Source organism: Wolffia australiana, chromosome 2, assembly GCF_029677425.1.
Source record: "Wolffia australiana isolate 7733 chromosome 2, ASM2967742v1".
Classification (NCBI taxonomy): Eukaryota; Viridiplantae; Streptophyta; class Magnoliopsida; order Alismatales; family Araceae; genus Wolffia; species Wolffia australiana.
The window spans coordinates 15497340-15523403 of NC_135836.1; the positions used below are offsets into that span (position 1 = coordinate 15497340).

General features: G+C 42.4%; 3 protein-coding genes across 4 annotated transcripts; 2 read left to right on the forward strand and 1 right to left on the reverse strand.

Moving 5' to 3' along the window:
• The first annotated feature begins 14 nt into the window (after positions 1 to 14).
• On the forward strand, positions 15 to 1705 carry LOC144716971 (large ribosomal subunit protein P1-like). Its single transcript, XM_078592262.1, has 5 exons — positions 15 to 142; positions 252 to 328; positions 472 to 595; positions 1327 to 1421; positions 1509 to 1705. Exons 2-5 carry the CDS (start codon positions 263 to 265, stop codon positions 1560 to 1562), a joined length of 339 nt encoding a protein of 112 aa, XP_078448388.1. The 5' UTR covers positions 15 to 142; positions 252 to 262; the 3' UTR covers positions 1563 to 1705.
• Positions 1706 to 1737: 32 nt separating this feature from the next.
• Positions 1738 to 6136, reverse strand: GBSS1 (UDP-Glycosyltransferase superfamily protein). The gene is made up of 13 exons (XM_078592261.1): positions 5982 to 6136; positions 4885 to 5266; positions 4727 to 4807; positions 4539 to 4637; positions 4349 to 4438; positions 4094 to 4157; positions 3922 to 4022; positions 3453 to 3562; positions 2817 to 3237; positions 2393 to 2584; positions 2232 to 2318; positions 2023 to 2151; positions 1738 to 1950 (listed from the first exon to the last, which is right to left on the reverse strand). The coding sequence occupies exons 2-13, from the start codon at positions 5233 to 5235 to the stop codon at positions 1825 to 1827; spliced, it is 1851 nt and encodes a 616-aa protein (XP_078448387.1). The 5' UTR covers positions 5236 to 5266; positions 5982 to 6136; the 3' UTR covers positions 1738 to 1824.
• Positions 6137 to 11982: 5846 nt separating this feature from the next.
• On the forward strand, positions 11983 to 25492 carry SETH5 (transducin family protein / WD-40 repeat family protein). 2 transcript variants are annotated; one of them, XM_078592263.1, is made up of 20 exons: positions 11983 to 13341; positions 13795 to 14106; positions 14200 to 14412; positions 14507 to 14627; positions 14694 to 14848; positions 14934 to 15567; positions 16940 to 17004; positions 17078 to 17179; positions 17711 to 17850; positions 18335 to 18390; positions 20278 to 20936; positions 21075 to 21265; positions 21358 to 21658; positions 22140 to 22424; positions 22509 to 22618; positions 23125 to 23410; positions 24181 to 24588; positions 24734 to 24841; positions 24920 to 25028; positions 25111 to 25492. In XM_078592263.1, exons 1-20 carry the CDS (start codon positions 12058 to 12060, stop codon positions 25134 to 25136), a joined length of 5565 nt encoding a protein of 1854 aa, XP_078448389.1. In that variant the 5' UTR covers positions 11983 to 12057; the 3' UTR covers positions 25137 to 25492. The 2 variants fall into 2 exon arrangements, with proteins under 2 accessions (XP_078448389.1, XP_078448390.1); XM_078592264.1 differs by having other exon boundaries at positions 14715 to 14848.
• The last annotated feature ends 572 nt before the right edge of the window (positions 25493 to 26064 follow it).

Genomic DNA, 26064 nt, shown 5'->3' on the forward strand with positions numbered 1-26064 from the left:
CCAATCTCAAAAAATAGCCCAAGAAGCAGTCCCCTCTCCCCACCCCTAACTATATAAAGCTCGCCTCCGATATTAGGTCAAGTTCTCTGCCATCGCCGCCAGTTCAAGTGCTGAGTCTCTCCGCGCCTTGCTCGATTCGCAGGTGAGTAATCGTTTGGTTGTTGTTTTATTTTTTATCAGATTTGTTTGCTATGTTGATTGTATGCTCAAGCATCACTGATTTTGGTTCTACTTTTGGGTGTTTTTTTTAGGTCAATCGACAATGTCTTCAGAGGTCGCCTGTACCTACGCGGCGTTGATCCTTCACGATGATAACATTCCCATCACGGTATTCTCTCTGCGTGTCCATCTCTCTGCAGATTTGATTGTCAATCATGATTTACGTTTATACCTGTCGATCATATCTTGGTAATTTTCTGTTCCTTTGCTGGCTTCTTAATAATAGTGTTTTCCTTGTCCCTTTTGAATTAGGCGGAGAAGATCGCTACTTTAGTGAAGGCTGCGAACGTGAAGATAGACTCTTTCTGGCCGTCCTTGTTCGCCAAGTTGCTAGAGAAGAGAAGCGTTGAGGATCTCATCCTAAACGTCGGCTCTGGTAAGATTACTTTGGTACCCTACGTGTTTATTTTATGAGTTTTCGTGCGTTATATCGTTTTTCATTGAATCCAAGATTACGCCGAAGAATTCAATCCGACTGCCATGGAAAAGAAGAAACTAATTCCATCTTTGAAGCTTGAGTTTTGGATTTATCCTCAGGCTATGGATTTTCCTGCATGGATTTATTCTTCAGCCCTACGTGTTTAAGAAGAAACTATTAATCAATTTATGTTGCATTTATTTCGTTTTTCATCGAATCCAAGACCAAGATGAAAAATTCTATCCGACTGCCTTGAAAAAAGAGAGAACAATTCAATCTTGGAAGCATGAGTTTGAGATTCAATTTTCAAAGGATGTATTTGACTACATGGTTTCACTCTCAGGCGCCCTACATTTTTATCCGTAGAGTTATAGTGCATTGTAATCGTTTTTCTTCGAACCCAAGACTAAGACGAAGAACATTATCCAATTGCCTTGAGAAAAAAGAGAAAATAATTCTGTCGTTGATTCATTCTCGGGCGAGTATCATCTGTAAGGTCTGTGGACGGATTTCGATCCGTCACCCACACCGTCCATTACCGTTCCGTTCCGTTCTGTCATCGGTTGTTGGCAAAACGGAACGGAACGGAATTCTAGTCTATGTAGCAGATGGTTAACCGAAAATTGCCGTCTGACATCTGGCGTCATCCGTCTCTACTTCTCAACCGAAGTCGTCGGCTGTCTGTGCAGGCGGAGGAGGTGCTCCTGTGGCGGTCGCCGCCCCCTCGGCCGCCGGCGGCGGTGCCGCAGCGGCTGCCGCCGCGGCGCCGGTCGAAGAGAAGAAGGTATAATTCCGTCCATCTCACTCCATCCGCGACTCTAATTCATTTCCCCATTTTCTAATCCGCCTTTAATTGCCCATCGATTCTCAGGAGGAGCCCAAGGAAGAGAGCGACGACGACATGGGCTTCAGCTTGTTCGACTGAGATCTCCGTCCACTCCGTCCGTCGTTTAGAGTTTGCCACACATTCTTGTTTCTCGTTTCTTTCTCCTCCAAACTCGTGAATCATTATTATCTACGACAACTTAGCCTTTTTGCTTAATTTTTAAGTTTGCATCTACTTCTATCCATCGTCCTTCATCAATGGAGAGATTCACAGATTCTCGCAATGAAACAACCCTTGAATTTCTTATTTGGAGAAGAGAGTATCCACACAATCTAGCGAGAAACTAGCATGACAGTGCTGATTATGCGGATGCGGTCACGGCGGTGACAGCGGTGGTGACGAGTTCTTCCGAGGCGGTGGCCGCCTTCGTCTCCTCTTCGCTGTTGATGAGCTTCACTAGCACCTGTTCCCACTTCTCAGCGGGTTTCTGCATATCACAAGTTAGAGAAATTTAGTTGGTAGGTAATACGGTTATGACAGTTTGAGAAGAGAACCGAACCTCCCAGGAGAGGTCTTGCGCCATGCAATTCTGGATAATCCCCTCGAACTGGGCCGTGCCGTAGACCTCCGCCGCCTGCTCCACTGCCGTCACGATCGCCTCCACGTCAGCCGGGTCCACCGCGTCGCACTGCCATGTCAGCATTCACCGGCGTTAATGCAATATATTCAATGTATATTAGTTCTTAAGAGCTTGTAGGTTGAACTTACGTCGATGTTGAAGGCTCCCATGTGGAAGCCGGTGACGCCGTCGACGACGGTGTTCACCAGCCCGCCCGTGCTCGTCACCAGCGATGGCTGAAACAAGCGCGATGAGAAATCCCTCCCCCCCGTGAGAGAATTACGTAAAAGTATGTTGAATTGTTGCGTACTGTGCCGAAGTTCATGGCTTGGAGCTGGACGATGCCGCACGGCTCGAACCTGCTTGGGATGATCATGAGGTCGGCGCCGGCGAAGAGCTTGTGCGCCAGTACTGGGTCGAACTTGGCCACCGCCCTCACATTGTCCGGGTACGCCTCCTCGATTGCCTTCGCCTGCTTCTCCATCGCCTTCTTCCCCGTTCCCTGCGCGATTAACAGATGATTACAACGGGGCTTACCTTTCTGTCATCAGTTACCGGACACTGTGATTAGTTTTGTTCCCGTCAACAGAACCGAAGACAGAGTAAACACTGACATCACATTCAACATCCCATCAACTGTCACCGGTTGATGTTAATGCTGATGGGATTAGCTCATTATGGCGAATGGATGGATGGATGGATGGATGGATGGATAGATGTGACGATGCACTTACGAGGACAACCATCTGGATGTTCTTGGCGAGGAACTTGGGGATGGCCTCAACAAGGATGTCTGAGCCCTTCTGCTCCTCCAGCCTTCCAATGAAGGCGAGGAGGATTGCAGAGGGATCAACCGGCAGCCCGAGGGAGGCCTGCACATCCTCCTTGTTCAGAGGCTTCGCCTCGAGGACCGTCTTCGCGTCATACTTGGCGGAGATGAACTTGTCCGTCGCCGGATTCCACACTTCCACGTCCATCCCGTTCTCTATCCCCACGATGTTGGCGGCCGCGATCTCCCTGTGCAGCTCCACGCCCTTTGCCACACCCGAGACCAGCTCTTCCGCATAGTACCGGCTGACTGTCAGCACCAAGTCTGACTCTATGATCCCCGCCCGCAACCAGTTGATCTTCCTCCCTTTCACTGGCTTCAGATATCTACACAGCGATGATAAAAGCATTAAACAGTATAGTACTCTTTATTTCACATCAACACCATCAACTATAGCTTTAAGCACAGTTGGTAAGCGCTTCAATCTTTAAGCATCAGCTATAGTTTGAATACAATTCTCTAATAATGAAAGCACTAAACAGTATATTACTCTTTATTCACATCAACACCATCAGCTATAGCTTGTAGCACAGTTCATTACCCGTCCATGAAATCGAAGGAGCTCTTGAGGCTGTCCGGGAGGCCGAGAGATGAAAAGTCGGAGGGGGGAAATCTGCCCTGGTACGCAATGTTGTGGATGCAGAATGCCACCTGGCAATCGAACAAAATTCAAGTGATGCGTTATATACGTGGGTCGCAATAGTTTATAATGAAGAATCATGGCATGTAATAAAAATTCTCCAAAAACACGTGGGAAGAGTGATCTAAAAATATATATTATAATATTCCAACAAAGTACTTCTCATGAAGGCAATAGGACGGACGACGGAACATAATGACGGAGAACGGTAATAAACTATGTAAATTACCCGCACCCAATGAGGGAGCGGGACGGAAAGGCAGGAAGAGTTCCGTTTCCGTTCCCGATCCGAGATCAGAACGGATGGCAAATGAGGTTAAATAACGGGACAGATGCCGCAACTACCCCAACACTTGTCAAGTCTACGTACCTTTGCGTTCTTGTAAATGCCGTGTGGTTTGTACAGTGTCTTCAGGTAGCAGGGGAGAATGGCCGTGTGCCAGTCGTTGCAGACGAAGACGACGTCTTCCCCTGTTTTTAGGAGGAATATAACTTACCCAACGGCCCACTAAGAGATTAAAAAATGGGTCATTGAAGCGTACCGTAAGGCCCAACATCGGATCCGCTGCTCTTTAGATTGAGAATGCGAGGAGCTTCCAACGCGGCCTGGAACAAACAAGAAAGGGACGGTTTCAGAAACTACACACAAATGTTTAAATAGTACATGTAAGATTATTCAACAGCTGACACCAGAAAATGAATTTTCCTGTAAATAACAGACGTTTTATGATTTTTTGGGGAGTATGAGTCTTCCTTAATTTGGGGAGTATGCTACTTGGATGGAACAAGCTACTCACAAGACTGAGAAGCATAAACCTAGTCTGGTTGTCTTGATAATCTTCTCCAGCCACAGGACCGTAGAGTTTTCCTCCGGTTTGGCCCCACACCTGAAATTTTTTGATTTGATACACAGAAAATGGATATAAGGTTCATGATTTTACTTTAATGTTATAACGAAGATAGTTAACCAGGAAAATGAAGAATCACCTTCTCCAGGAACAAAGGATGGTCAATGAAAACGCGATCAACACCCTTTTTCCGGCAGTGGAAGAAACGCACAGTGTGCGACTTTCCCGCGACTTGCAGCTGAGTTGATCATTTACATGGACGGGATGAATGCAGTCCTAAACGCATATATAAATTAAAGAAAAATTATGTGAGAAAGCTGAATCTACCTCGAGAAGAACAGATGTATCCCATGCGTCCTTGTATTGATCATAACGTGGGGATACGGTCATCACGCGATGACCAAGTTTCTGTAAAATGCAAGCCTCGTAATCTTAAATTTTGCCGATGCCAAAACATAAAAGTAGAAGATGAACTTTGTACTTACGGCCAGAGCAGGAGGCAATCCACCGACGACGTCGCCCAATCCCCCTGTCTTGCTCCACGGGCCGACTTCCGTCGATACAAAGACTATGTTCTTGCCACCCGAACAAACGATGGCTCCAGGATTCTTGGATCCCGAGGACCGGGTTTCTTTCTTGAGAGCGCGTGGGAGATTTGATTTTGAGAGTCTCGATGATCGCAACGAATCCACATTGTTGATCGTTCGCAGCCCAAGAAATGCGTTCTTCTGAATTCCCTGGCAAGTTAAGCTCCTGCTCACTGATTTCCTTCGCTCCCCTTCGCATGCTCCGTGAGCACTCCCCGAGACGACGTTTGAAAGTGTGATTGATGCCATTCCCGAGGCTTTCACCGCTCTGAAGATGGAGCTGGATCGGGGACAGTACAAAGACTCTCGTAAAGACTTGTTTTCCGACGGCAAGAACAATACGGTACGAGAGATAGATATTTAGTGTAAAGTATAGAGGGACCGGACCAAATCTTTCGCCGTGGCATGCGAATTTTAATGAAGCAGACAAAGAATGCGGTTAGAGCAAGATTATGGCAAACTTTCGACATAGCAAGGCGCCATAGATCGAAAAGCCGATAAAACAAAACGATCTCCATCAAACATAAAACCGATAGAAAGATCCCTTGATCGTGTAACAAAGTGAAAGAAATGCGGTTTCAAAGATTTGAAAGCTAGATACCAAGGAGTGAGATGCTTGTAAGCCCCGTGCGGCGGACTTCCCGGACAGAAAGTGAATTTGAGAGCACGGGAGAACAATTACTCGTAGCGGTGGATGAGCGGAAAGGTCCTCGACACGTGGCAAACTCTTGAAAACAATCCTCAAAATACAGATCGTGATAAAACGGACCAAAAAACTCGCAAGAAATGCGGTCAAAACGAGATCATGACAGAGTGAAAGATCCTCAGAACAAATTCGGCAAGCAGAAAGCGAGGCGCCGTAGATCGAAGAGCAAAAACAGATCCACAGCGGATGAAATTCAAGAAGCAAAACGATTCATCGCATCACAAAAACCGATCGAACGATCCGTCGATTATGCGACATTGAATCTTTCAAACATTTGAAAATCGGTTACCTAGGAATGAGAATCGGAAGGCAACGATCCAGTCCGGAGCAGCTTGCAAGCCCCCAGCGGCGGACTTCCTCGACAGAAGTGAAGTCCAGTCCACGGGAGAGCTGCTATTTGTAGCGGCGGGTTACCGGAACGGCAACCGACACGTGGCATTCTCCTATTGGCACAACGCATCGTACAAGGACGGCGGAGAGCTCTCCAGCCACCAGAGCCGGTCTGCTGCTCTGCGGCATAATGGAATATGCGCCGACACGTGGCGGCCCCCCTGCGTGAGCACCGTTCAATTTGCCACATAAGCAAAATGAAGGACGAGCGTACACGTGTCCCTGACAGCTGGACGGTCAACATTTCATCCGACAATCACTCCCAACCGTTCAGACTGAAGATCCGACTGCGGTTTATTGAGCTCTTTCGAGATTTCTAATCCCCCCAAATTGTTGAATAATTTCCTCAAACAGTGTTGAAATTTAGGATTCGACTGACGCAAGAATCAAAGATCGAAGATAATGCAAATCAGTTCACAACTGGGATGAACAAAATTCAGCTGCCGTAGAAGATTCAATCACAACAACGGAAATTGAAAACACACGAAAGAACATGTTTCTCTTCCATCAAGCAAGAGGCTCCCGCGAAGAAATGTAATCGCACGACGCAGCAAGGAAAGAATGTTCTTCTTCCAAGCGTTATCGATGCGCCGTCACCAGACTCTCCACGAACTTCAAGCCATCGAACCTCGGGACGTACACTCCATCCTTATTTCTACCAGCAGCCGGAATCGGCACGTCGAGAGGAATCTACGATGTTCGTCGTTTTGAGATCGGATTAGTTCAGGCGGTGATTCAAATGCAAAACCAGGAAGATTGATTACCGCGGAGATTGGTAGAGGTTGAGATCCGACGGCAAGGCGGGCGATCTCTGCCGAAGAGAGAGCGGCTAGCGAGGAAGCGACGAACACGCCGGCGACCTTGAACATCGTTGATTCCGATTTGGACCGATCGAAGAGAGGAATTTGATGCGAAACACGTGATGACGGATCGAAATCCTACGGAAAACCGTCGGATCTCGACCGCCGCCGCTCGAAAGTGCAAGCTCGATCGTTCCGCAATAACCCTTTTCTTCCCGGGCACGTCTTCTTTTTGCACCCTCCGATTGAGCGCGATTGAATTCCAATTTCGATCCCGCGGCGGCAGATCGAACGAATGAAAATCGGCCACGTCAACCGTCACCTGGTTAACGACCCGTTTTCCGTTCCGTCCCAGAAGTTCTGACCTGGGAACATAATTTAGGAATGTTGGCGGGATGAGGATTGAAGTCTTTGGGCGGACGGGACGGGATTGAACGGCCGTCCGTTCAGTCAGCTGTTCATGAGAGAGAGGTAAAGAGAGAGATACAAATGGAGCGTGGGAAAGAGAGGCAAAGAGAGAGAGATAGAGAGAGTGAACGAGAGAGGAGAGAAAGGGAGAAAGCTGGTTTTTGAATGTGTGATAATATCAATAAATCCCTTATCTGGAGGAATGGTGATGCGGGACAACAAAATAGATTCATGAATTTAGTAAACTAATAAAAATATATTGTTAATTATGTGTTCCTCGAGGGTGATCCGAATTCGGTTTAATCCTATAGAAAGGGACTACGTAAATGGAGCAGGGGATCTACTAGGCACTTTGGTAATGCTTTAATGTAATAACTAATGGAGATATGGTATTCGAAATGGTCGTCTAAAGTTAAACACCAGAAATTCTAAAGTAACTTTCATTAGAGCAAATTAATAATTATCATGAACCATAAATATCTCAAAAGTTAAGGTGTCTCAAGATACCTGAGAGACGAGAGCCAATAGCTTGAGTATCTTGATGTTGAATGGCCTTGATTGACGTTGATCTGCAGCTCCGCGAGCGATGTGAATGAATATAGGGGAAGGTGTGGGAAGACAGATAAATGGAAGTGTGTGATTTGATTGGCACAAGAAAGTGTTGATGGGTAAAGTGAAAGGAGTGGAAGGGAAGTGTGAAGTTGGATGCATTGGATGGGATAAGGTGTGGGAATTGATGAGGTGAAGAAGAAAGAGGACAAGTTAAACTAGTTGAAGATGGTGGGTTAATTTGAAGAACAATGTTCAATGATAGGGATGGTGGGGATAAGATGATAGGTAAATGATGGAGAGGATAAAGCATGGAGAAAAAGAAAGGAGAAACCCAAAAGGAGTTGACAGTGTCGAAGAAGACATGCAACGTACTCGTTTTGTTGTCGATCTGTTGCCGTTATCGCCAGAAGTAATCACCAAGGAATCACTCTTTTTCACAAACAACTTCACAATAATCTTCAAGCAAAAGTGTCTACACAAACAGGCTCATGGCCCTTTTAAAGGGAAAGAAACATGTAGTTACAAGGACAATAAACTGTCAATTCGAAATGGTTTTTGAAGATAAAATGGTATAGAGGGGTGGAGAAAGGTGAGGGAGAGAAGTTATGAGAAAAGTCAAATTGGAAGTTATGAGAGAAGAGAGAAAGAGAGAAAATTAGAGAGAAAAAGAAAGGTGTAATAGTCAATAATTGTAGGTAGTTAAAAGGATGAGAGAGCACACAGAAGAAAGACAATGAGCGGAGAAGAAAAGTCAAATAAAGGAGTTGAACGAGGAGAGAGAGAGAGAGAAAAAAAAAAGAACGCGAGAGAGAGGGGGAGAAAAGCCAAAGATGAGAGAGGAGAGAGAGGAGAGAGAGGAGAGAGAGGGAGAGTGGTTAACCATTTCCCATCAAATAGCCACTCCCAGATGATATCTAGATGTGATGTTGTTAACATTGAAATGTATTTATGTTGTCTTCAACATAAATAAGTGACACCATTGTCATCCCGAATAATGGCAGTCTTAGTTGTCATCCATGAAAGTCCAGGTCCTCAAAGATGACAATCATCGTCATTGTTGGGTTCTAGAGACCCTAACATGGATGAACAAAACAAAACGATTCGCAGCGGAGGACACATGACAGAATCAAAACGGCATCATTAAAACTATTAAATCAGTGGACTTTTACACATATCACATATGTGATTTCTTGGATCCTGGAGCGAGCCGAGTCGAGCTGCACACGTGTGCAGCCTCTATACGTATCTACGTGATCCTCGGCATGTCAAATCTCCTCCTCCTTGACGAGCCTTGACCTCCTACGTGAGCCCCGTTTTACCTCCACCGTCGTCATTACGCCGTTCCGATCACATCATGCATGGAGAGGGGTGTGGGGATAGTGGAGAAGGGGAAGGCCCCTGAACAATTATGGTCTAGGTGAATTTCATTCAGGGCCTTACCTTATTTAGACTAAGTGGGTATTTTTCATAAAACCCCCAAAACTTAAGTATATCTTCCGACGTCCAAAAGACCATTTGCATGTGACCCTCTAGGCCCATGTATCAGTCTAGTTAACGACTCAAGCAACCTAATAACCTTTACTATCCTTCCAAATTAATTAACTATATCATCATATAGATTAATTAATGTCGGATCGATTTAACCCAATTGATAGGTCGAGTCTCCGACACGTGGGGTGCCAAGTTACACCTCGTGTCCTAAAAGATACAAAGGAGTGTGTATCGACTCACTCATGGAACATGTTCATGGTCGATTACCGTGTATGTATAGTCCCTCATCCACTTGACGCTCCTTTGACGACTTAGGGTATGGTCAACTGTCAAACCCTTATCGGTCATCCGAGTTAGTACTGATGCATTCGGAAATCATTGGAGAACTCTTCTCCGATATTTCACTACCTTGGCCAAGGACTTTCATTGCATCGTCTTCCTTGAGCTGTCACCTCTTATACCGAGGGTGGACGATCCCATCTTGACCACTCGATCGTCTTTGTGAACTTCTTGATGTACCCGAACTAAGACCGTTTAGAATCCCATGATTAGAGACTTGTTGGCCATAGTCAAAGTACAACCGTCCGTCCACAAGATGTCTTTGTTGTCTCAAGTCTAAGGATCACTTACACAATTGTGACGCAAATCAAACTGATTGACAGTTCGGTATAATACCATTCAGGGATTCATACAGATCAATTCAGTAAACTCTTTTCACTAAAGAGCACCCACTATCTATCCTTAGTGTCTCCACACTAATGGCTACGGGACCGGCCATACTCATCATACGAGTGAGGCTAGATAGTGCTATTCTATCCATATATTTTGATGTCCTTCTCGCGTATCCTTCGAAAATGAATGTTTAGAACACACGCTTAAAGACTAGTGATCTCTGTATTACGATCTCATCATAATTCACTAAGTCCGATCATGTATTCATGGACTTCATTGTAAGCATCACACATGCACTATAATGAATATGTTCTATTAATGAACATGGAACGAAACGTGGAATGTGTGGTTGGCTTGCCGGCCACATATATTTCCTTCAGGGCGTGCACTGACATCATGCATATTCTACAAAAAACATTTGGACAACCAAACTCATCCTAGTCCTCAGGGATCACTTAAATGTCAATTATTATGTTAACCACATGTTGACTAAAGGCTGGCAGACCTTCTGCTTTACATCACGACCTTCAAGTGTTGTTCATAGGGAACAATACATATTGGATGCACAAAATGTGAAGAGCTAGATGACAACCAGTGATGGATGAAACCGTGTCATGTAGTTCATCATGTCCTCGTCTGGTCATATGTCATGTGTTTTGAGAAAATCCTGTCATGTGTCCTTGCATCCCATCTTCTACACATCGCTAGTGGCATCCTTGTCACATAAGATGTGAAATAAAATGATAACTTGTTTTTATAAGGGTGAATCTTGCTTTACGAGTGTCTCTTTGGCTCTTTCTCTTCTAGTCTATCTCACTCTCCTCTCTTTCTCTCTCTAAGACTCCCTTCTCTTGCTCTTTCTCTCTTTTGGTCTATCTTTTTTTCTTTCCATCTTATTGCTTTCTCTCCACCTTTTCTCTCTCATGATTTAAAAATATGTCACCATCACCATCCATGACTGTCATCCCATCACGTCGCCCATCCGAGACCCACAGTCACATCATCCATCATCATCACACCATTCTAAAACATTATCAGTCACTATGACATGATGTTTGATGTTCCCTAGCTGTGCATAGGACATCGCATCTGCTACGGTGTTGGAGTGCATAATTGGCCAAAGACTTGTGTCATGTGGTGTGCTCTACAGTATCAACCATGGGTGAGCAAATGCTGAGGGAGAGGACTGGAAAAATCGACATCCGCTCGTATCAGATGTAAGGCAAATGACCAGTTATCTAGGATTTTCTCGACAATATCTCGTGCCGACCGACTTCTCTGGTCACACCTGCCAAACCACAATCGCCGCCCGAACTGCGATTGCCCGCCCGTGCTGCCTTATGCCACTTCTCCTTTCGACTCGTTCTCTACTATCTCCCGCATCACGCTCCAGCGCCGCGACTCCGCCGCCTGTCGAGCGACGCCGTGCTCGCCTCTAGCACCTCCTCCGCACCTGCTTGTACCATTTTGCAACGACAAGACGCGGCGACGAGCGGCACCACCGACGAGGTACATCGTTCCCTCTGCTCGTCAGTTATATTATTGTCTTCAGCATATTGTCGACTGCACTCTACCGCGCTCGAGTTAGTTTAGGCGAGAGCTTAAATATCAAGAACTACGATATTGAGGGAATTCCCAGGTACGGGTCCAGCCTGTCCATTATGTGAGAGCGATTTTCTGCTGAGATGGTGCATGCTGCTTGACTTAGACTACGAGATCAAGGCTGGTGCGCTGCTAAACTACAAATGTCTGTCTCATCATCATCGCCTGTCAGCAACCCTTAGTAGAAACGTCCATGCAGTGTAGACTTTCGCGGACATTGACGGATAACGGATGACGACTACCGATCCCTGGGTGATGAGTACCACTACGTCATCCACAGAGGAGTAACGATGACGGATTGCGTCTTCTAACCGTCATCGTCAAATTTATAAACATAGTCACCGTTACGAAGAACAGCCGAACAGTTATATTGAAACTTGGCATAGTTGGAGGAGAGGGGCGGAGGATTCATGTCGGTTTTGCTTAGTTTCCGATGAGCAGGGATCTGAGATGGCGATGGCGAGCTCGAGCCGAGGAGAACTCGACCTCGATTCTCTCCTCCGATCGCATGGCGCAGTCAGCAGCGACGAGGAAGACGATGGAGAAGAAGAGATCGAAGCCAACGCCTTCCGCCATCGCACCGTCGACGAAATCCTCGACGATTCCGACGCTTCAAGCTCCTCCGGCGACACCGTCTCCCTTCAATCCGCCGCGATCTTTCTTCCACCAGCGGATGAACCAATCGATCGACGCTCCGAACTATCGGCAGAAGAGGAGAAGAACGGAGGTTCGAGCAGCGTAACATTTCCTGAACTTACCAACTCCAAAGAGATTTCCGTCTCTTCTCTCTCTCGTTCTCTGCCTCCTCTCTTTGGTGGTCTTTGGAAGAACCCCAAACCTGGTCAAGCTCTGGCCGTTGCTGCCGCTGCATCGCGTGCCATCAAGTCCCGTCGAGAGAAATTCAGTTCTCTGGAGAAAGTTGCCCAGTCTGTGATCCCGACGAACAACGACGATGACATTGAAGAAATTGGCATTTTTGATTCTGATAACAGCTTGGGCTTACGAGCCAAACCCAGTTCTGGAGAAACCAACCTGAAGTCGTCTTTGCCGTCTCCATCTCCATCCCTTCCCCCCACTTCTGATGACAGTGATCTGGAAATAGCTCCTAAGGAGGAAAATACTTCAACCCATTGCTTGCTTACCGAAAATGATGATACTGCACCTGAAGAGGAGTCGGAAGAAACGCTTGATTTTAAGACAGAGCCAGAGGTAGAGACAGAGGCAGAGACAGAGACCATCCGGGAGGATGTTGGAAATTCCTCTTTGTCCCAAGAGCCATCTGATGATCATAAATTTGAGGAGAGTGTTACTATCTTAGAAAGGGAAGAAGATATCGAATTACAGTTAGATGCAGTTCAGATTTCGGGGGAAAAGGAAAGGGCTATTAGAAAAGCTGAAAAGAGGTTAAGATCATCGATGAAGCCGGTTGAATGGGCTGAAGAACTGGAGAAGAGGCAGGCTTCTTCAGGATTGCACTGGGAAGAGGGTGCAGTTGCTCAACCAATGAGGCTTAAGGGCACTAGGAGAGATCCACCGGCAGTGGGATATTTGCAGACTACCTCTGATAATGCAGTCACTCGTGCTTTATCTTCCCAGATATTTGTGCGTGATCATGGATCTCCCACAGTGTTGGCAGTGCACTTGAATTCTATTGCTGTGGGCACATCGAAGGGTCTGGTTCTTGTAATTCCAAGTAAATATTCTTCTCAATCTGAGGATAATATGGAGGCGAAGGTTAATTCTCGTTTCTTTTGTGGTTAGTGCGTGAAAAAAATTTGAATGGCCATTGCTTTAAGATGTTTTGTCGCCTTCCTTTTTGAACGAGAAACCCTGGATTCCCGGGTTGTCGCTTAAAAGAATACTTTTTCCTTCCTCCACTGTTTAATCATTCGTTTTCTTTTTCACTGTGCAGGAGTTGTTAAAGCATGCTAATTCTTTCCTCTACTGTTTAATCATCCTTTTCGTTTTCTGAGTTTGCAGCAGGGAAACTTCGTTAACGTTTTCAATGTCTGTTTGAGCCTATTGTGAAATCTCGTTATTGAAATTTTAACAACTGGTCCTTAGTTTTTTTTAGTAATTCGAGCTCTTATTCCTGAATATCGATGTACTCTTTGGATTATTCAACGAAGTAAAGAGTTAATACTTTAATTTTTAGTACGCTATTGCTAATATGATGGTTCATTTCAGATGTCCTTGCTAGGATCATACGGAGATAGACCTTATGCTTCAGTAACATCCATGTGCTTCAACCCGCAAGGTGACCTGCTACTCGTCGGGTGCTCGGATGGTCGTTTAACAGTTTGGGATGTCCAAAAGGCTTCATATATAAAGATTATTCATGGGGAGCATGCAGCTCCAGTTGTGCACGTGCTATTTCTTGGACAAGATCTACAGGCTACGCGGCAGTTCAAAGTTGTTACCGGTGATTCAAAGGGTCTTGTCCTTTTGCATACTTTTTCTGGGGTCCGTTTGCTTAATCTTTTCTCTGTAAAGACCCAGGTATCTTCTCCACAAGGAAAAGAAAATTGAAAGTATTTATTTTTTTATGTAGAGAATATTTAAAGTCGTTTTGTGGCAATGTTGCCGTTGTAGTGTCTCCTCGATGGGCAAAAGACTGGGACTGTAATCTCTGCGAGTCCGCTTCATTTCCATGAATCATATTTCGGTTCATTATCTTCTCAAGGCAGCATGGGGAGCATGGTAGGAGCTGGCGTTGGAGGAGATACTGTTCGAAAGCCATTCGGCGAAGGAACACTTCCGGAGGAAGGGGTGGTCATATTTGCTACCCATCAGAATGCTTTAGTGGTATGTAGAAAAAAAAAAAAAATTTTTGTCACCCAAGAAAAAAAAATTATGGCTAGTATCTGAGATAAGTAACATCTCCTTGTTTTTTTCAAAGGTAAGGCTGAGTCCAAATGTAGAAGTGTACGAAAAACTTTCCAGGCCAGATGGAACTCGGGAAGGTTCTTTGCCATACACGGCTTGGAAAAGCTATTCATACTCACGAGAGATGTCAAGCGGTAAGCTTTCATTAATTTTCTTTTTTTTTCATCTACCCACGAAATTATTGACATCTTACGTGACAGAGCAACACTCAAACAATCCAGATCCTGTATCGTGGCTATCCATAGCATGGGATCGGAAGGTTGAAATATTCCATTTGAATAAATCTAAACTGACAAAATATAGTTCGTGGAACCTCGAAAGTGAGGCAATGGGTATTCAATGGTTAGATGACGAGGTGGGTGGAACCTTTCAACCGCCAGAACCTTAATTGCCTTATTACTTTTGAAAAAAAAATTAACTTGACTTTGTTTTGCATTCAGATGCTGGTCATCGTTACTTTCAAGGGTTATCTGGAATTGTACAGGAAGGGTGGTGAGGAGCTTCATCGAACAAGTTTTGCTTCAAATGCTTCTGGAATAGATGATGGCATAATCTACCATACCTATTTTACTAATATTTTTGGCAACCCTGAGAAAGCCTATCAAAGTTCAGTTGCTGTGAGAGGAGCAACTGTATACATACTAACTCGTACACAACTTGTTGTTTCGCGTCTTCTCCCTTGGAAGGAAAGGATACAGACGCTCCACAGAGCAGGTGACTGGATGGGTGCGCTGGATCTGGCTATGAGGCTTTATGATGGCCAATCACACGGTGTTATTGATCTTCCAAAGTCAGTTGATGCTATACGTGAGGTTATGATGCCGTTTCTTGTTGACCTCATCTTGTCGTATGTCGATGAAGTATTTTCGTATATTTCTGTGGCGTCTGGCTATCAACCTGTAAAACAAAGTCAAGAGGACGATACAGCTTTAGGAATCCCTTCATCAACGGCTGAAGCAGAAGAACAGTTTTCTTGTGTTGCTGGAGTTGCTGTTGAATTTTGTGTTCACATCATGAGGCTTGATATCCTTTTTGATGGTATATTCTTCAGGTTTGTCAGTGTAAAGCATGCAGGTATAATTGGATTATCTTTCTTTTACCCTGCCATTAATTGTAACATTTTTATTTACTCCATTTTCATCAATTCATGCATGCTGTGACAGTCGTTTGGTAGCCAGTTCTAGACGGTGCTGTCCTGTTAAGGAACCCGAGAACTTTAATGAGCATTTTGTCATCATGTCAGCAGCATTTCGTTTTTGCTTTTAGGATCTTAGAAGTTATCGTTCTTTGACAGAAGAAAATATAGCTGTTAAGATTTCGTATCATTATCCTCAGGGATTTGACATTCTGTCTCGTTCTGAGGAATCATACTGTACTAGGCGCATACAAGCAGTTTGTTACTATCCCCGAAGGGAGTGACTCAGAAATCCTCTAGATCTGAATGATAAGTGCCAAACTGAGTCTTACAATTACGAGAAGAACAAACGATGTAGGGAAAAAAAGAAATGGGAACCGGGTACAAATTGAAACGGCTCTCCTTCCTCCGGGACGAGAGAATCTCCCTCCAGCCAGAAGCCGCAGCTCAACTTTGACTGATGCCTTGACTCTCTCCCCTCCGATTTACTTATAGGCTCTCTTTCCTGCCACTTTATGAATACAAACTCCCTCGTGCCATGTCAGTCGCATCTGTTGGGTTGAGTTTTCTCCCCTTCTTCTCATGATAAGTATGTGAGAGGATCTTATTACAATCTTATTGCTTCTATCGTTGGATCCAGTTAATTGGTTCTGGGTCTGGTTGGACATTTAGGATCTTAGTTGCGTCGCTTTAAACACAGAGATTGTTTGAGTTATGATACCGACAATTTGTTTTAAACGTTTTTATTTCCATGTACTTCATAACTGAAGTCACATGACTCAAACTCGGGGGCAACTTGATTTCATGGCGCACTTTGTGGACTTACAGGCTTAGCCCTCTTAGTTTTGTAACCTCTATCAAAACAGGTGAACTTATGTGATAGATGTTTGATTTTCTATCATAAAATTCTAAGAGTACATAGGGGGGCTGAGAATTAGGAGAGAAGATACTCTGATAGGGAGTACTGAAGCATAGCCTAATATCTGGTGCCTTCTGTTAGCATTTAATTCAAAGTAATTATCTTTTTCTTTTCTTTGACCTCCGTCTCCTTTCTCCTCTCCTCACCTCTTCTCTCTCTCTCTTTGTCTCTCTCTCCCCCTAATTCTCTCTTTTTGTTAGGTTGGAATTGAACCATTCTTTCGTTGAATATCAAGATCCGTTGGAATTATCAATTGCATTGGTCATCAGTACCTGATACGTTCCAGATAGGGGTTTTAGTTCGAATTTCATGTGTCCAACCCTATAAAATTGTTTCTAGCAGTTTGAGGCAGATTATTGTATGCTCAAGTTGCGTTCCTTCTCGTTCTGTAGGGACTTTTTTGGAAATTTTGGAGCCATATATACTAAAAGACATGCTTGGATGCTTGCCTCCTGAGGTTCTTTTTGCTCCTATCATTATTTATGGGAGATATGCCTTTGTCCCTCTACTGACCCTTTTGATTTTTAAAGATTATGCAAGCGTTGGTGGAGTACTACAGTAGCAAGGGATGGCTACAGAGGGTCGAACAGTGTGTTCTCCACATGGATATTTCATCATTGGATTTTAATCAGGTATTTGAGACAAGTTGTGAGTACGTTGATGATCATTCAATGGATCATATGGGCTACCGACTACTTTTCATGTAGTGAGACCAGGGACATCAGGGATTCAATCCACTTGGCATGCATGAACTAGCTTAATTTAACATTTTAAGTCCATGTTCTCTGATTTCTATCTCAATTGTCAACTTAAATTGTCTTCGCAAAGAATCATTTTATTCCACATATCAGTCTCCATCTGAGATTAAGTTGAAGTTTGAGCAGTGTTATCGTGATAGTCTCAAAGGTGGAGTTGACATGCAACTGTTGGTTCCCTCGTTTAAATCATTCGACCTTTACATTTATTATTGTGATCCATGCAAATTCTACTATTGTTACTCTCTTGTTGGCACGAAACAGTTTTAGGCTTTTCATTAGTCTCTATTTAAATATGTGCTAATTCTACCGTGGGATTTTGATGGATGATTCATATCCTTTGTAGAATAAAACTTTTATTATCTGTTATCTCCGTACATGAAATATATTTTTCTCTCCTTTGTGTAGGTTATAAGATTATGCCGTGAGCATGGTTTATACAGTGCCCTAATTTATCTTTTCAATCGAGGCTTGGATGACTACAGGACACCTTTAGAAGATCTTCTGATTGTGATAACCAAGGATCAGAGAACAGAGACTGTTCTCATGTACGTGGATCTTAATCTGCTTTTGGTGTCAAATTAAAATTCATCCATCTATCCTCAAGATTGTTGTCCACTGTTAAATTTAAGGGCAAGAAACTTAGATTTCCTTACAAATGTAAGAGTGGTGTAGTTTCCGTTTTTAACTGTACGGGAAAGGGTTTTTTCAAAAAATTGTACGAGAAATATATTTGACATCATAGTAAATATCAGTTTATTTCTTTTTTCATTGAGTTACTTGTAGATTTCTATGTTCAGAATGAGTGAGGAATAATCATTTCTAAACATCACTTTCTTGCTGGACTTTTCTACACGTTGATACCTGTTTTACTCGCAGTGATGCTCCACGTTACTGTACTCATAATATCTTAAAAAATGAAAGAGAGTTTGGACATCTTTTTTATGGTATCTGTGGTAAATTATTTTATTCTTTCTGTGGAACTTCTCTTTTTTGTAATGAGTACGTAACTTATGGTCTTCCCTGGAACAGGTACAGGATGCTTGTTTATTTAAAGTATTGTTTTTTAGGTCTTGCATTCCCACCAGGTTAGCCCTTTTATATCCTTACTAGATTGAGTACTTTTTTATTCGGAATCTTTTCGAATGGAACTGTGGCTCCGACTTCGATACATGTGTTGTCTTTTCTATTCATTCAAACGGTTAATTTTTATCAGTATTATAAAATGGAGTTTTCCATTTTTCACCTGTTGTTCTGGCTAAAATCAAGTCATATTTAAAAATTTTGATTTTTTTGAAAGATGATTGAAAAAGATGGTCACTCGACGAAACGGTAACTGCTCACCTTACACATGGGGGTCCCTAAAGCTATACTCATACATGGTCATCCCCTCCCTTTGCTGTTTACAGCTCGAGAAAACCTTGACGCCATGAGGCCCTCAGCCTTGTGGGCAAGCCAGTCTGTAGAAGTCTGCCTCCCCCTAAACAGCACCTCATTCAATGGAGTCATATTGCCCAGAGCACGCCCATCTCTTGGCCCCCCTCTTCCCTACTCCCAGGGCCGCCTCTCCAGATGGACTCCCATACCCATAAGGCCTCCTCTGATGTGACATTCACCATCATTTGCGCTTGGGTGGCCCGAATCTTTCGGGTGAAGGGGCAATCTTTCGGATGATTGCCGTCCTCATCATCTCTTGTACATGACATGCACACTGCCAATGTATCTGGATACATCCTTTGGCGAAAGGCAGAAGTCAGCAGTTTGTTTCGCATTAAAAGCCATCCAAAAATCTTTACCCTCCCTCAATGGAACCTTTAGTTGCCATGTAGCCGACATGCCCAGATAGTCGATTGTTCCTCCTCAGGTCCCTCTCGGATCCTTGCATATGCCCTTCAGACCAAAAAAGCAGCACTGGTTCATATCACACTTTCTTGTTCTCTGAGTTGTGGGCTGCTCTCCTTCAAAGCTTGTTGCATGACCAGGAACTCCGCCACCCTCTGGTGTCATTGAGCGTCTTCTACCAACGGGTTCCATGTGCTGTCCCAACAGTCCCCACTGTGCCATCTGGACACCAGGCTAATGCAAAAAGCCGAGGGAACGCCTCTCGCAAAGGGCCAAATGACAGCCATGTATCTGACAAGAATTGAAGTATCGAGCCGTCTCCAAACCTGGCGGAGAAGAAGTCTCGGACTTGGGGGAAAACTGTCTCAGATCCTGTCAGAATGGCAACAACCCTCTGACTGGGCCTGCTTTCTTATCCCTGATCATAACTGTCACACAATATTTGAATGACAAGGTCATCAGGGGGGTTCATGACCCTTGTCACATACTTTGTTAGTAGTGCCATGTTCATACTTTGTGTATATAAGACTCCCAATTCTCCTAGTTTTGTAGGCCTGAAAATGATATCCAATGCCACCGGCGCCAGCTTGCGACTTTGCGTGGTCCCGGAGTCTTTGCACAAGAAGTGTCTCACAGGCCTTCAAGTCTCTTTTTGATTCCTACTGGCATCTTGAACGTCTTGATTTAGTTTTCTTTAAGGACAACATCCTTCTTAAAGATGAAAGTTGCGCCCTCACAATGAGCTATTGATTTTAACATGGTTGATAAGCACTTGAATTTAAGATGGTATCAGAGCCAGATGCCAGGTTTAATTCCCGGTAGCAACACATTGCATGCTTGGGCCATAAAATGGCCAGCAGCAGGTGTTGTGGTGGCTTGTTTTAAGTATAATATCGTTCTTAAAAATGAAAAGTAGCACCGTTGCTATTAGCCATAGCTTTTAGCACAGTTGGTAAGCTGTTAAATCAAAACAAGTTCATCAACAGCATGAATCCTGGCATATTATTTGAGGCTCCAAAAATTTGGTGCAATTTTTCATACTTGTTATTCTAAATTTATCTGTACTTTATGTGCGCTAATATGTGCTTTGCCTATATCGTCAGTATCTTTAATTTTGGATCTTTTGATCGCAGGTCATGGTAAACTTCCCCCTAATCGAATAGCTTCGGTCAGGAAAGAGCTGCTAAAATTTCTTCTCGAAGATTCAACAGCATTAACATCTAATGTAGTTTTAAACTTTAAGTCCTTTTATGGAACTTGCCCAAACTTATGTCACTTACTGTGGCTGGATACAGAGTCTACTTTAGAGGTTATTAGGTATGCATTTCCAGGGCCATCTATAAATTTGGACAGCTCTGCAAGTCAGTGCAGTGAATTAAACAGTGAGGAAGACATAAATACTTCTACGCTTGTTGGAGATAATGCATTTTTGCTTCAAAACATTTTGAACTTCCTCATTCTCATCCTGGACGTAGAATCCGTTGAGAAAAGATCTTTTAAAGTTGATGAAAATGGGGTGGTTGAGAGTTGGCCTTTAGAGAAAGATCTCATTCATGTTATAGAGTTCATCGTTTGGTCCACTGCTTCAAAACAAGTCACAGTTGGGGGAAATGTACTGAAGTATATTTTGGAGTTTTTGACGGCTGATGTCACCCTTTCAACTTGGCAGACTGATACAAGTGAAAGATTTGAATTAGAGAAGAAAGTGCTGTCACTTTTGAATAATACAGCTGGGACAGATTGGGACAATTCTGTCGTGTTGGATCAATGTCTAAAGGCACAGTTTTTTCAGGTATTTTCTATATTATGTTCATATACGATATTTAAAATAGGAATCTGCTTATTCTTTCAAAACATCTGTATTATTATGTTTTGGGATTGAACTCAAATAGCGTGCAGAGGTTAATTGCGTCACCTTTTCGTTTTTCAGGCTTGTGGCTTAATACACGCTAGGGGAGGACATTACTTATCTGCTCTTGATTGCTATATGAGGGACAAATATGAGAATTTTATAACGTTCGTTTTTATCCATGATACGATGTCTAAGTTAAAAAATTCCGAACTCTCCACATTCCATTCTGGGGTAAAACGTAGAATTCCTGAACTGATCAAGTTATCCAGGTAGGTTTAACTCTTTCCGTTTTTTATATTTGTGTTCATTTGTCTATCCCTGTAAAGAATAAATGACAGTTTGTTTTCTGTTCTTTTCTCAGAGAGGATGCGTTTCTCTTGGTTCTAGATTATTTTGGCACGGAGAGCATGGATATTCTCTCCCAGCTGCAAGGCTATCCAGAAAGCCTTTTTCTCTTTCTGAAGAGTATTTTTGATATTCACTTGCATGGTACTCTTGATTTTCCGGTCTTGAGAAATTCTTTGGTCTCAGAGGTCACATGGAGAATGGGAAAACCATGCAGCGAACGTGAACTGTATATGAATCGGGTTTCAGAGTTTGGCAGGCTTCCTCTGCAAAACCCGTTCAATGTTGATGATAAAATGACTGAAAGCTTTATCGAGGTCAGTCCGTCAAATCTTCTCTCTTTTAGCAAAGTATGTCCGTGTTCAAAACTTCTTCAAAAAAGAAAATGTCCGTGTTCAAAACAAAGTGTACTCCTTTCTTCTTTTTTGTCATTCTCACATTCATTCCAATGCAATTCATGTGAAATTTTCTGTCAACAATCAATTTCTGGATAAACTTCTCTTATCTCTTAGCTGATTTTATTCATAAAAGGTAGGTAACATGGACTGCAAACTTGCTTACATTATTCCATCTGCAGGGAGCTTAACTCATAGTTATGCTATATTTTAACATGATTTGTTTAAAAAAGAATCTTTTTACATGATACCAACTCCGTTTGGGGCATGCTTTTTCTTACATACTTTTCTCTCTCGACAAAAGATTTTGTGCATCCTTGTTGTGGCTTGCTCTAGCTTCTAAATCCATTCATTCGCCTTTTTTTTAATATTTATGTATTAATCATGCCTATTTTTCCGGCAGCTTATGTGCCAGTACGAGCCCAGAACTGTTCTTCGATTTCTTGAGACTTTCGACAATTATAGACTAGAAAATTGCCTTCAAATGTGTCAAAAGTATGGCGTGAATGATGCTGCTGCTTTTTTGCTCGAAAGAGCCGGTGATGTGGGAGCTGCTTTAGAATTTCTCATGAATGGGATGGACACAAAGATTGCGATTCTTGCTGACGCTGTTGAAGAATTTACGACCGCAAAGTCTGTGCACATTCCTGAAGCATATCTGCTGAACGAATGTCTCCAGATGGATGAGGTATTTCGTTCAACACCTCAAGCTTCAGTTGATTCTTTCTGGATGAGTTTCATCTTTTTGAAATCGAATTTATGTATGTTGAAGGTTTCATCCTTACACGATGTATTGGACATGGCCATTGGTCTATGCCAGAGAAATACCAAACGCTTAGATCTCCCAGAATCAAAGTCTCTCTGGTTTCGTCTGCTTGATTTGTAAGTCCATGTTTTTTGCTTTTGTATCATCTGCAAAATTTGAAGAAACTTAAGCTTCTAAATCACCAGATTATGAAGGCCTACGGTTTAAATCGTGCAAGAATCACAGTAACAACGGTGAAGAATTTGCTTTTTCTTTCTTATCTTTAAGCCTTTAGACAGCATACAATTCTTTCCCTCGAATATGCAAAAAGTCTCTGAACGACGTTAGACAGAACATTGTCTTGCGTCGTTTCAGAGATTAAAGATCTATTTTCTGTTGCAGAAGTGTGCATTGAGACCGCGGAACCTTGGTTTGAAGTTTCATTTCTCTTTATGAAGTTAAGTTTTCGTAGTGATCATATTCTCTCTTAACTATTTTTTTCTCTTTATATTCGTTGATGAAAACTAATAGAGGAACAACTCTTTCATAGGTTGACTTTTGAAAATTGCCTCCCATTTTTTTATCTCCTCAAGCTTTACGAATGGCTTTTCATGTACTTTTTGGTCTCTTCGAATTGAGCCAGGTATTGTGAGCCTTTGAGGGCCCTATATGATAGCCGGGTATCTTCTCAATCTGATCCGTCATCTGGTTTCTCAGTCTCCAAAGAAGGCTCATCGCTTAAACTGAGGCTTTTACGTGGTATCTTTTCATATTTTGTGAAAGAGATTGTAGAGAAAATGGTTGGCTATGTGCCTATTTTATCAGTCATGAGCAAAATCCTCGCTGATAACGGAGCCCAGGAGTTTGGAGACTTTAAACTTGCCCTGTCAGAGTTGCTCGGAACTTATGCCTTCGAGAGGAGAATCCTGGTAATTTTGGTTCCTCCCTTTTTTTATATTTTATTTTTCGTGTATATATTATTTAATTATTTAATTTTAGTTTATTTCATTAGAATTTATTTTACTTCATTTCATTTATAATTTGATGTTTTAACTTTTTGATCTGTCAGTTTTTTTTATCCTTAATTTTTTTTGATCTGCCAATTTTATTTTTATCCTTTAATTTTTTGGTCTGTCAATTTATTTTTATCTTTTAGTTTTTTGATCCGTAGTTTTATTTTTATCTTTTAATTTTTTGATCTGTCAGTTTCTTTTATCTTTAATTTTTTTGATCTGCCGATTTTATTTTTATCTTTTAATTTTTTGATCTGACAGTTTTATTTTTAACTTTTAATTTTTGATCTGTCAGTTTACTTTAATCTTTTATTTTTTTGATCTGACAGTTTTATTTTTATTCTTTAATTTTTTATCTGTCAGTTTTATTTTTATCTTTCAATTTTTTGATCCGTCAGTTTTATTTTTATCTTTTAATTTTTTGATCTATCATTTTATTTTTATCATTTAATATTCTTTTACAAATTTAATTTTTCCTTTTTATCTATTTTCGTTGTATTTTCTACTTCTTTTTATTTTTTGTTATCATTTGTTCCATTATTTGTGATTCTCTCCGATTTTCAGATTATCACAAAACTCACAGTTGTTATTCTGCGTGAGTTCATTTTTATTCTAACTAAAACCTTGACTCTCTCCTCCCGGGGAACTGTTCTAAACAACATTGGTGACTTTTTTTCTGTTTTCAGACTACAGCAAAGTCGCTGATTGAGGATGACACGTTTCACACTTTGGGTCTTCTTAGAAAAGGGGTATCCCATGCTTACGCTCCGCAGAGTCTCACATGCTGTCTCTGTGGATATTCCCTCTCCAAACTTGCATCGATGTCAAGCATTCGATTGTTCAGCTGTGGTCATGTCACCCATCTTCATTGTGAGCCTCAAGAGAGAGGGGCTGGTGGCCGAGATTTCCCTGGTGGCTGCCCGTTATGTGTGCTCAAAAGAAAGCAAATTCACACCAGAGATAAATCTGTCAAAACAGAGAAGACATTGATCGGAGATCCGACCTCTTGGGCAATCAAACGGTCCAGCTCTGTTTATCATCTTCATCATGATCATGATGCACCGGAGAAGGCTTATGGGACTCCAGTGTCTAGAGTAACTCCTTCCCTCCCAAATATTTTAGCAGTATTAATGACTGGGTTATTGTTTAACCTTAACATAGAAAATAAAATAAGCATTTTTCTTAAAAAATGTTTTAATTTTCACCTTACCGTTTTTTATGTTCTGGTTCAACTTGTAGTTTGCGATCTTGAGTGGTCTTCGAGAATCCAGGAATTTGGTCCAGGGTGATCCCGTCCTACCTTTGAAACTGGCACCGCCTTCCATGTACCATGAGAAAGTCCAAAAGGTCCTTCAATTTAAATGTTTTCTTTGAAAGATTTCTTCTTTTTGAGCAAAAACTGAACGACTTCACAAATATATTTAGGGAGGCAGCCCGGAATATTTGAAAAATGAGCCAAGCAAGAGCTCACAATCTCGGGATGGTGCTACAAAAGGCTTCTCAAAAAGGTTCCCCTTAAAGTCGACAATATTTGGTATGTGCGCAAGCCCTTCTATTATTATGAACGCATCTCCTTGTCGATTCTTGGCTCATTTATGAGCTCTTTTCTTTTTCAGGAAAAGAAAAGTTTGTGAACCGGTGAATAAGTCGACCTCTATTTGTTTGTCATCTATATTAAAGACGGGGGGGGGGCTTCCTCTGAAACAAATTACAATGAAAGGTCAAATAGCAATAAAATAGAGAAAACTGTGAACGACAGAACAGTCTTGACAAGGAATATCACAAAATTAATTGGATCGAAAATAATAAAGCTTAGAACACGCTTGACAAGGTGGCTTCCGTCCTCTTGATAATCCATGGGAAATCCCTTCCTAGTCAACGATCAGTAAATTATGATACCCTGGATTGTTTCTTTTCTGTATATTAATTGGGACATTCAGCATTAGCTCTGCTGGCAAAAGAATACTGTTTATATCATGTCAACAAAGAACTTGTCAAGAGTGTTAGCCACTTTTATTCAAAAGCTGCTCTACTTTATTGTCTGCTTAAGGAAATGGCGAACTGAATAAAATCCAACCTTCGTACCATTTATATCACTTTGGCGTTTACAATGAGCAAACCCTTTCGTTCAAAGCTCAAGCTGAAAGGCGCCAATAGTTTCAGTTATCACTCTCCGTTCTTTATTTTGTGTAATCTGATGCATGTGCACTTTACCCTTATCAATGTGAATCTGAATCATTCATCACATTCATTGGCCTTTATGGAGTTCTTCCTTATCAAGTGTTTGAACGAGTTATGTCAACGTCAGAATAAGTTAGCCCAAAATCCATGGAAAACAAACATAGTTCACATCTGAAAGCTTCTTAATGGTGTGCGATTGAATCCCCCCAAATTTGATGTTTCTTGCTTAATCAATTTGAATGACACATTTCCATGCGATAAAGCCATCTGTTGGATTAATTACATTAACCTTGAAATTTTACCCAGAGAGACTCGAAAGGCATAAATTTTACATTTGGTACAGACGTTGTTTTCTCGTATTACTGTATAGTTAAGTACTGCACACAGGT